The sequence below is a fragment of the Clupea harengus genome, chromosome 13 (genome assembly GCF_900700415.2).
Source record: "Clupea harengus chromosome 13, Ch_v2.0.2, whole genome shotgun sequence".
NCBI lineage: Eukaryota > Metazoa > Chordata > Actinopteri > Clupeiformes > Clupeidae > Clupea > Clupea harengus.
Window position 1 is genome coordinate 8993486 of NC_045164.1, and position 11780 is coordinate 9005265.

At 43.8% G+C, this 11780-nt stretch overlaps 1 protein-coding gene across 2 annotated transcripts; it reads right to left on the reverse strand.

Annotated features, from left to right (window-relative positions):
• Positions 1–6113: 6113 nt before the first annotated feature.
• si:ch73-52p7.1 (uncharacterized protein LOC100321084 homolog) lies at positions 6114–11209 on the reverse strand. 2 transcript variants are annotated; one of them, XM_031579499.2, is made up of 2 exons: positions 9907–11209; positions 6114–7543 (listed from the first exon to the last, which is right to left on the reverse strand). In XM_031579499.2, exon 2 carries the CDS (start codon positions 6973–6975, stop codon positions 6268–6270), a length of 708 nt encoding a protein of 235 aa, XP_031435359.1. In that variant the 5' UTR covers positions 6976–7543; positions 9907–11209; the 3' UTR covers positions 6114–6267. The 2 variants fall into 2 exon arrangements, with proteins under 2 accessions (XP_031435359.1, XP_031435358.1); XM_031579498.2 differs by having other exon boundaries at positions 6114–7546.
• Positions 11210–11780: the final 571 nt, after the last annotated feature.

Below are 11780 nucleotides of genomic sequence, written 5' to 3' on the forward strand. Positions count from 1 at the left end.
AAAGATTTTGTAATACGAAAAATGGATGGATGCAAAGTAAACGAATAACCGGAGAACTTTAATATTTATACTTCTACAAAATGTACTTATAATCCATATAATTGATTTTGCTGCATTTCCAAAAGTAAGTCTTCACTGAGTTTCTTCAACTGCAGTGTATTAGGCTAGTGTTTGTGTGTTATTCATAGCCGGTGATATCTCCTGCACAGAAGATTTGCATTTCTTACAAACGACGTTGCTTCATTAATGGAGGCTTAGGGCTGCTCAGAATTCCATAAAGAAACAGCAGCAGACGGCTTTTATGGCATTAAGGCATATTTTATTATTGGAGAAATTTATCACAATTGCAAATTGGTCTGTGCACCAGCACAGAAAATAAAACTACAATTGCAGCACCGGGGTTAACAGAAAACCAGATGTTTTAATTATAAATGTTCTGTGACGTTCCTTAAAAGTATTTAGTTTTATTTCCAATAAAATTATAATGAGCGTCGGGAGCTTGCTGTGCTTTTATTCAGCGAAGGCAGAAATGAAGAGGCAGATGAAGAGGCCTATTCTTTTCTCTGCAAGCCTTAACTCTGCAAAGGGGGCCCATTAGAAATGACATAGCCTACATCCACTGACATATCAACCACGATTAAATACTGTATTAAATTCTACATTTATCCTAAAGCATAACATTTTTTAATATGAAAGTCTTGCTGAAAAGTGGTATGGTTTAGAGTCGTAATTTCTGAGTTTTCCAACTTCCAACTCTCGACACCGTCGACACCGTCTAAAAGCTGTTACAAAGAGGACAAGCAACACATCAGGCCGGCACCAAAACATGTGTGACATGCTACCTCTCTGTATATTAAAAAATCCTTTGGTAATTGAACGCACATAATTGGTCCTAATGAAAGGGCCATGGAAGTAGATGGGATGATCCATAAACGATGATCGCTCTCTTTTTCTCTCAATGTGTGTGTGTGTGTGTCTTGTTTGTGTTCGTGTGGAAAGGGTGTAAGTGCAGAAGTGCGGGTGTGTAAAAGTCTGTGCGCGCGTCTCGGGCTGCCTCTGACGGCTGGGGGGCGTACGAGGAAGATCAACGGTGCCCTAAACCCATCAAAGTGCCAGTTTGTTTAATTGTTGGCACATCAACAGAGGAGCGCAACCACCCAGCCACCCTCTCTAACGTCCCCTCATTATCATCACACTGCCTGGGCCCGCACCATCCATCAAGGCCGCGCCAAGCGGAAGGAGCAGCATACTGCGGGCCATGGAGAAAGGGGATTATAACTGCAATCATATACGTGTGTTGGGGGTACGGGTTTAGCATGCACGCCATACTGTACCATTAGTTTCACAAATAAGTAATAATTTGCTAATGACAACATTATGTTGAGTCAGTTTAGGGACAATTAAAGTGAGTGATATTTACATATGCCTAATGAATCACTGACCGAGGCAGCTTGAGGGAGGCCGATGAATATTCATGCAGGCATCCACCACCGGCACCGCAGTTTATAAACTGAATTATGGTTGATTTGGCCTTTTAAAAATGAACATGGGTGGGTCTCCCACAAGGAGGAAGAGAACAATAAAGGCTGATTATAAAAATGTTTAGTGGTAAACTGCCAGTGTGGAGATCAAAGGCTGATTTTATAGACTTCCCCGGCTTTTTATAAAATGCCCGCGGCTTCTGCATCTATTTAATCCTGCACATCATACTCGTTCAGCTGTGTTCATGCGGAGGGGTCAAACATGTGAACGGTGGGGTCAACCGCTGCTTAGCACAACGGCAGGCAATCAGCAAAGAAGACCCTTCATTTGATGAGAGGATTCGTCTGTCTGCCTGACACTTCAGCAGGTGTCTCTCTAAACGAGCTTTAGAAAATAAACTTTGTGTAGCAGGCCATGTGTCAGGTGGTTGGACTCAAAGGCCAGAGGCTGATAGCTTACACGTAATACATAATATCTATTTAACTTAAAATATTTAAGTTTCAGCTCAAAATGTGTAGACAAAGCTAGCAGCACTTCGGGGTATTTTAGATGGTCTGTGTATGCGTTCGAATTGATGCTACAATATAGCCTCTGCTATATCAGTAAAATATTTTAATTATGACCTATGAAGTAACCAATTTACAAATCCACCGATCAAACTCGGAGCAGATTTATCCAAACGGACTGCGATAACCTATCTATTTATTTTTCTTTGGTACAAATCCAAGAGATTGCTAATTAAGACAATTAAGATAATGAAACAGAAATTGATGTCTGTGGGCTTTTTACATTTCCATCGTAAGGCTACAGTATTTTAAGTCTGCTTGTAGATGACTAATTGTACAAAGCGTATCAGGCTAACAATATTTAGAAGTTTGTCCCGCAAATCATTGTGTAGGCCTTAACTGTGCTAGCCTCGACCCATGAAATATGCCATCAAAGCCTTAAACATATTGCCTTCTTCTCATTGAAGTCATGCAACTACAGTTCATACCAAACAAACTGTGAGTTTCTCACCCTCTAGGATCAATCTGTTCATCTCACTTTCACAGAGAGAGCAATAGTGGCACGCCTAGCCTATGCCAATTGGACTGAGCACTCCGTCTTGATACTCGTCTATGTGGAGCATGGGTGCCCTCTAGTGGTGAACATCTGCCAGGCTACAGGCAAGCTTCCAACACTGTCTATTTTTTCATAGGCATAAGCTAATTGTATAAAAACAGTGTGGTAAAAAATACCGTTTGTAGCACTATCTCACCATTATCATGTAGTTTTCACACAAAAAATATATTAATTACTGAAATAATTTTCATGCATTATTCATTTATAAGTCATAATATAGATACATTTAAAAAAATATATTAATAGTAACAAACCAGATATGGCTGAAACATAGCCCTTATGCTCAGCCGAATGCAGACAACAATTTTACTTCTCACCGTTTGTTCCACAAATCATTGTGGAAGTTTTTACTGTGCCTGGCCCAGGCAGCATACCAGCAAATCTCAGTGGGAATATAGTATGTCATGAGTTATTACAGTGTGCGTAATGGTGATGTGCTTGATGCAGATAATTCCACTGAGCAGTAAAACGCCTTGAACTTGGATAAGCATGAGTCACTGGGCAAACACAACCCAGAGCAGGCTGCTCCTGGGCAAACCACATCCTTACCAGCCTTTCCAGACTGATGTTGTACATTTTCCCATGAATTCGTACAAACACAGCATGGGCATTTCCTGATTCTAAAGAGAGCAAAAGCTCAGTGGTGACTAGGAATAACTGAGAAAACAACAGGCTTTCTACTGACCCCTGACATAGCTACTGTTGTGGTACATGTACAAAATACATTGAACAACACCATCCAAATGAGTTTCCAGGGACACACAGTGTCTCTCCAACCTCCACCAACAGTCAGAAGTAAACCCAACAAAACAGCTTCATGATTCAAAGCTTACTGCAGTGAACCAAAAACAATGCAAGGAAACTAATCCACTGAAGACCTGGACTCTTATTTCATAATCTACACAAAGTCAGGGTCACAAAAAACATATCTAATGGCAACTCCCATCTTTCTTAAAATACCACACCTCTCTCTTTGTTTGTACTGCATGTCACAAATAGATGCTTGCACTTCATAAAATCATTTATAATTGTGGCCTAATTCTCACAGCACCCTGAAAGTCACACAGAGGAGTCTATGTCATTCTCTGAGTCTGCTGGGGCAGGGCTGGTGGAAACGCTTCTCTCCTGTGGGTATGTAGACGGGGGCTCTGGCACAGCGGGCATTACATGTGGTCTGAAAGGCCACACATTGGCCTAGGGCCAGCTGGGCACAGAGCACACGACCCATCTGTGCACCGCAACATGGTTGAATCCCTGCCAGACTAGCCAGTATATCATGCATGCCAATATCTAGAGCAGGGGTCTTCAACCTTTTTCAGCCCAAGGACCCCTTGGCTGAGAGAGACGCTGAGCAGGGACCCCCACCCCCGCCGCCCCAAATTTGGGCCTGATATTCATATAATTTATTTGGAACTGTCAGTCACACACAAACACTCCCCTACACATGTTTGAACAGAATTACAAATCATCTGTGACACACAACTAGTTTCAATTTATTCTGTTTATTTTTGACATTTGTTCTCCCTTACAGTTAGTCGTCACTCTATATTCAATTAGGGAGGGACAAAGAATTGAGTAGCTTGAGAAGCTTAAGTATGGATGAAATATCTCATACCTAGTGAGAGATCTGACGTTTGAGAATTCATCATTCATGTCTTTGGCAACGACATTCTCCCTATGAAGCATGCAGTGCGTCATACATGGCTCTTGCACCGTCTGTGCACATCGCGACACATTTTGGCCAGGGTATATCATGTTCATGGAAAAAATTGTCGATCACTTTGAAAATCTCTGAACTTTTTTTTACCTCCAGGCAGCTGCTTAAAGAATCGAAATTCCTCCTGCATCTCATTTTGGTCGACAAATCACAAAAAAGCTAAAAGCTGAGCTTCGTTTGACACATCGGTGGATTAAATTGTATTGCAAAATAATCTGCCTTCGGGAGTTTTGCGATTTATAGTGCCCTCACATCAGTTGCCAATTCAATTCAATAGGGCGGGCATTGGGATGCTTTTCAGTTTTTTTACGTACTCATCCTTCCCAAAATTGTTTTGCACATATCACTAGCTGTTGGCAATATTAAACGTTCCGCAATTATGTATGGCTGTTTGGTCTGAGCGACACGTAATGCAACTTGATAAGAAGCTTTTAAAGCTAGCTCGCACACTTTGGCTGATTGTCTCATCAAGGTCTGCTGGCCCTCAAAAGATTTTAAACGGGAAATATTAAATGTTTTTTTCTTTCAAGTGAGCATGGGTTGTCTTTGAGTGTCGTTGCAGCTTTGATGGTTTCATAGTTTCGTTTGAGAGCAAACCACGCACACTGCTAATTCTTCACCATCGGTATCTTTGTAGGTGTAGGCAAACTTCAGATAATTCTCTGAATATTTACCTGTCTACTCCCGTTTGCGCTTTTGGCTGTTCATGTTGGCATCCTCTGAAGGTAGATCATCTTAACCACCATCAGTGGTGTCTGACGAGGAGCTTTTGTTCCGAGAAATTACAAACGATCAATTATATATGGCTGGTAGCGTCTTTTGGCACCAGATAGCTAAATGTAGCTAAAAGTGCACATGTTGCCATTATGATCAAATGATCGCCTGAAGACTCATGGGTAGCCTGTGTATTATTTTTAAGTAATAGAAAGCAATTTTTACGTTCTGTTTATGTTTATGTAGTCTTTAGGACGTTGTACATTTTTGGAAGAGGGAAAAAATGCTTCAGATGAAATCATTTGGCGGACCCCCTGCAGTACCTGCGCGGACCCCCTGGGGGTCGCGGACCCCCGGTTGAAGACCTCTGATCTAGAGCATATCTAGAGACAGCAACTACTGCCAAAATGAGTAACAGTTATTCTTGGTTTGTTTGAAAATAGGCTAAAATTATAATTGGCTTTAAGAAACAGTCGATTGTAGATTGAAAAAGCTGTTTGGGCTGAAGGAGTGTGTGAGTGTCAAGCTACTTCACGAAAGCCCTACCTGCCTAGTCTGGAAAGACAGCTCCAATGCACCTTTCTATTAGTATTAGTATTGCATCACAACAGGAGTTCTCAAAGCTGCTCCCGCCCTGTTCTGTCCTCTGCTCATGTTTTTGGTCTAACGCAACTCTGCACCACAGAACTCCCCTAACACTCACTAGTGGCACTCTTGATATGCTGATCGCGTATACCTCAATAGCAGATATTAATCAGGTGTGCTCAGAGCAGAGGGCGATAGGGACACCCTGGAAGCAGGATTGAGAGCCCCTGCATTAGTATACTATAATGTTGAACTTCTGTCTCTGAAGCTGAGTAATATACTTTATTAGAGAACTTAGTGAGTGGAAATGAGAGGAAATAGTTTTGGGCCAGATGGCTTGAGGATCTTACAAGTCTCACAAGTCACGTACAGTAAAACCTTCATTTCACATCTGCAGTTGTAATGTCTCAGTTTTCTCTTACTGTTCGTAGAGAAAATGGCTAAAAATACATTATCTTTTTTTAAGATGGCAGTCTCATAACAGAATCATATATAAAGTTTAAAGTGTTTATTAGTGCTGGCTTATTCAAATAGCTCCCAATCAACATTACATTTATAAAAGAAACAAACTCTGCAATTGTGTCATATCCCAATTTTTACAATTCTTCTTTTAAAATCCTTTTCCAGCCAATAGCATTTGGCTTCGTTCAATAGAGAAAGGTCACAAATATGCTGGAACTGTCCGGAAGCCCTTCGCGGGGCAGCGTGTGTAGGTTAGGGAACGGCAGGAGTCCGTTACCATCCAAGCCGGTGCTCACCGTGTAGGCCCTGAGCTTGAGGTCCCCTGCCAGCACGGAGGTGTTTATGACAGCGATGCGAGCCTCCTCGTGGTGCGGCGCGCCCATCTCCCTTCCCAGAAACAGGTCCTGGTTCGACCCGGATCGACCGACAGGCGGCCACATCGTCAGCCTCTCCAGCCTCTGCACCACAAAGTGCTCAGGAGATGCCAGCTTGGCAGTGGCGGCGGTGGCACCAGCAGAGAGGGCGGAGGCAGCCACGCAGCCTGGTGCCACGGCCAGGGCCCAGCACCTCACCAGCGACAAGTGGCGCACTTCCGCGTTGTGCAGCAAGAGGGCGACGTGGGGCGGCGAGGAGTACCAGACGGTGAACCGGCGCCGCTGCACCAGGCTGGTGCCCTCGGCCCGCTGCAGCCAGGAGAGAGGGTGGTCCTTGCAGCTGCACTCACTGGAGTCGGGCTCGCTGCAGTGGGGGAGCTCACGTACGCACAGGCAGATGCACAGGCTGTGGTCCGTCACGCGGGCTACGTGGAACTCACCGTGCAACAGTCCCGGGGCTATGGTCAACCAGAGCAGGCAGGAGAGGACCGCTTGCTCACACACACTCAGGAGACTCATGGTGGCCCGGTGGCTAGCCTCAGATTGGAGGTGCTGAGACAAACTGCTTGCAGGCTTATATTAAGACATGGATTGAGACTGTATCTGTGTGTGTGTGTGTGTGTGTGTGTGTGTGTGTGTGTGTGTGTGTGTGTGTGTGTGTGTGTGGGTGTGTGTGTGTGTGTATACTTGCACGCTTGCCTGTATATATTTGTGAAGGAGCAAAAACACAACTTATAATAAACAGAAAGAAGAAAGGTAGACAAACAGAAAGAAAGAACAAAAGCGGTCCTCAGCGCTCTGAAGTCAAGCCAATATGGCTCCTCTGATCCCCCTTCAAAATGGAGGATCTAGTTTCCTCAGTCGGGTGCAGAGGAAGGTCTGCGACAGACACATCCAAAAGCAGCTCCACAGCAGTTGCGAAACGAAGTCAGGGCCCCCGATCACACAACATGCCTGGGCTGTTTGTGGCTCTGTCCAGTGCTCAGGTCACGCCACTCCATGGGTTGCCTGTGCTCTCCCCATCAGATGGGGAGATTTATGTTGGCCGCAGATCTCTGCTCGCATGGGTGGGTTCAGGAGGTCAACTCTGCTGGAGGAGAGAAGGAAGAGAGGATGGAAGAGGAGAGGGGAGGAGAGGAAAAGACAGGAGTAAAGGAGAAATTAAGGTGTCAGTTACAGAGGGGCATGAAAGGGAGAGAGTGGAAGAAAGAGAGAAGGGGAAGAGGTGCCAGCAAGGCCAGATGAGAAGAAGAGAGGAGAGAAAAGAGAGGGAAACCCACAGAAGGGGAGAAAAATGCAGAAGAGGGAGAGGAGAGGAGATTAGAAGTAGAAAAAACGAGTAGAGTAAAAGTGTGCAGGAAATAGATGAGGAATAGAGAGGGGAGAGGCACACAGATACCATGGAGGAGTGAGGCAAAGAGGAAAAGAGAAGAGGACACAAAATTATTAAGTGGAAAAGAAGTAGAAGGGAGGGAAGGAGAAGGGAGAAAAGGAGAGAGTATGGGAGGAGAGGAGAAAACTGAAAACTCAGCCATTTTTGACAGCTTATCAGGGTAATGTTAATATATTTCCTCCCTTAAGCTCAATTACATTGTTTACATTCATTTTAAACAAATGTTTCTTACATGGGAGAAAGATTAAATCGTGACTGGATGACATTCTGTCACGCATAGGCACAAATGGATGGATTGGATTGAACAGAGTAATGCTATTGTGCTCGGTTGTTAAACTTATTTGTGTAGGTTCAAAACGAAGGAGGTTAGGTTTTGTGAGGCCATTCCTGCATCCACATAAAACATTTAACAACAGCTGGACAACTTAGTGAGGGGCAGCGCACGGCGCGGCTCGCCAGTGTTCCTCCATGACTGTTCTCTCACTTTCTGTGAGACCACAGTATGTGTTACGTAACTGTGACATACTTTTCCCATGTGTGCATGTCTGTGTGCACACATACATGTACAACTGTGTGTACGTGTGTTAATGCATCTATGCCTATGTGTGCCTGCACCTGTGTATATGCGTGTGTGTGTTAGTGATGTCTTGCTAGCAACTAGTGTTTATTCCCCTCAATGGGTCCTGCCATGTTCGATCCATCCAGCTGTCCTGCATTAGATCCCATGACTCAGATCTGGGCGTGTCGTTTTGGCCTGTGTTTGGCAAAGCTGCATGGTTTCTGTTGCTACAGCATTCCCTCTGTCTGCTGAAGTTCACTCACACACACATATTTGTGGGTAGATAGATAGATAGACAGATAGAGAGAGAGAGAGAGAGAGAGAGAGAGAGAGAGAGAGAGAGAGAGAGAGAGAGAGAGATTGACCATTGACATGACATGACATGAATATTGGAATATGGAAAACTACAGGATACGTCTGTTTTCCTCAATATCAGCCCTTGAGCAGTGGTACGCCAGTGACGTAATTTTGAAAAAGTATTTATAACCTACACAATGTATCATACAAATGTGTGTGTCAAATGCATTATTCATCCTAATTGTGTTTTGTAATGAATGTTAATGAACATTTCTCAGTTGTCAATGCTTCTTTGTAAATGAAAGTAGCCTATGTATGTCCGTGTTCAAAGAAGGGAACAAACCACAAACCCTTTTTAAGTTTAGACAACTTTGGGGTCATTACATAAACATGCTTCACACGTGAACCGTTATTCCTTAATTTCCCACAAATGACCATCGCATGGTCCTGCTGCCAAGCCAATGAAAATGCGCAGAATGGACTAGAACATTGTGGGTCAATTAAGGGCAAACCCAAGAAACTGTTGCAAAGGATAGAATGGAAATTAAATCTTAGCTCAGAGCTGCTGAACTGTCTCTGGTAGCCTTGGCCCGTCGCTATACTTGCTTGGGCCAAGCCGATAGGGAAATGTAAATTGCAGCTGCAACGACCAGTGCGCAACGATTGCTGAGTCTACTAAAACGTCTACAGCAAAAACCATACCGTTACATTAATGAAAACGAGCGCAGTAATTCTGGATATTGATCTGACTGTGTAAGACTCTATTTGGGAAAACTCATACAACACCATATAAATTTTCCGGTCAGAGCAGGATATCGGTGGGGAAAGTGTTAGTCACTCAAGCTCGTCTGGACAGAGCTCTTGTCTTAAGAGCTAACTTTGGAGCACCAGGGATAAGGAATGCATCTCTTGTCAAAGTTACAACCACTTAATCCATATGTCATATGTTAGGTTGAATGGAATGAGTAAGCTCTCGATTTCTTAGGACAAACATGAACGTAGACTTGGATGTATAGAAGTAGCACAATTTAAGAGCTTGGGCAGCTACAATTCTTTTTTTAGACTATTACCTCATCCTTGGTGAAATTGTGACAACGGCGCCCCAAAAACAGAAATCCAACTATTTAGCTTTAAACTGGTTAAGGCTATAACAATGTTACTAACGATACGGCAAGAGGGAAAAAAGAGGGCAAATTCTTACCTCCTAATACTGTCCGACGCGAACTGAGAATGAGCGGATGCGAGCAGCGCATGAGGAGTTTAGACTGTGCTGCTCAGACGTAAGAGAAGGAAGTACATATCTCACAAACCCTTGTCGTCTGTAGGTCCATGGCAGTAAGATAATCTGATTGCTGCCAACACAGGCGCAGACTCTCCCTCGTCACTGATTTAAGTGTTTAAGAGCGCAAATCACTGCACCACTTGCATTCCATCGTAGCCTATATATTATAGATCATAAATATCAATGATAACAACATTACCTGCACCTGCTGCTAGCAGACCTGATACGCCGAGCCTAATAGTAATGCTACAGCACGACAAGCGAGTTTAAAAAGTGCTTCACATATTCACACAAGTTAGATTTAGGACAGGAAGGGGAGAATGATCATTTCAGAAATGCGATGCTGATAAATAATGCTGATAGGCCTAACTCAGGCTGTCAGATGGTCTGGTAAAGAATATAAGTCATCAGGTTACTGTTGGAGGATCAAGGGATCTCAGAGGAGCATATCATACAATAGTAGGCTATCAGTAGCCTATCTCAAATGATTGTATGCCTTAGGCACCTAGCCAATGTGCTGGTTAATAGGCTGGTTGAGGCATAAACTGACATGTCCCTTAATGTCCATGTAGCCCCTGCCAAATGAAACATTTGCGGGTCAAGGAAACTTTTAACATTAATTAACATACCCGGAACTGCGCAAAAAAAAAAAAAAAAAAAACTTAGCTGTAGACCAGCACATTCCCCAAAATATATTACTCCTTTGCACTAACCAAGCACATTTCGGCCGTATTGCAATGCTACCATTTGATGGCGACATTGCTTCATCTTAGAAGATGTGCTGTTCCCGTTCTCGTCTACAGAAAATAATGTTATTAGCAGTGGTGGGCCGTGTTTTTTGTGGTTAAGCCTTCAATGGCGATTTATTTAGTGACCCAAAAAAAACAACTTTACCTTTTATTTAATTTTTTCTTATAATTTTTTTATTGACCTTTTACAGCGTTTAATCGTGCACTTAACCCGCCCTATACTAAAATGACAGTGTGTGGGATTTAGTGACATCTAGCGGCAAGAATGCACATTGCATCTAACTAAATACCCCTCAGTCACCCCTTCCCAAACCTACGATGGCCGTCAGTTGCTATATAAACACGAAATGCTCTCTCTAGGGGCAGTGTTATGGTTACTGTTTGCTACTGTTACCTTTGGGCCGGATCTACACAAAAGCTCACGCGTCACTTGGTCAGTTGGTCATCAATAATGACCCAGAGGTTTCTTGCTGTTTTGGATGGAACAAGAGATAAAGAGTCAATATTGATATTGATGTTGTGGTGGACGACCTGTTTGGCTGGGAAGACCATCAGTTCCGTTTTGGCCAAGTTCAGCTGAAGGTGGTGATTTTTCATCCATGTGAATATATCAGCAAGACAGTCCGAGATCCGCGCCGAGACAGTGGTGTCCTCAGGAGGGAAAGACAGAAACAGTAGAGTATCATCTGCATAACAGTAATAGGAAAAACCATGCGAGTGGATGATAGGGCCCAACGAGGTGGTGTAAATGGCAAAGAAAAGTGGTCCCATCACCGAGCCTTGGGGCACCCCAGTGGTGAGGCGGTGAGGTACAGACAGCTGACCTTGCTATGACACATTGAACGAGCGCCCAGTGAGGTACGATTCAAACCAGGAGTGCGCCTTGCCAGAAATGCCCATACTTGACAGTATGGACAGAAGGATGCGGTGGTTGACTGTATCAAACGCAGCTGATAAGTCAAGCAGGACAAGAGCCGAGGATTGAGCTACTGCTCTAGCTGTTTTTAAAGCCTCCGTCACAGACCCTGTTTCGGTGGAGTGACC

Excerpts from the sequence above, each read along its gene's own strand:
- si:ch73-52p7.1 (XM_031579499.2), bottom strand. The coding sequence starts at position 6,975 with ATGAGTCTCCTGAGTGTGTGTGAGCAAGCGGTCCTCTCCTGCCTGCTC.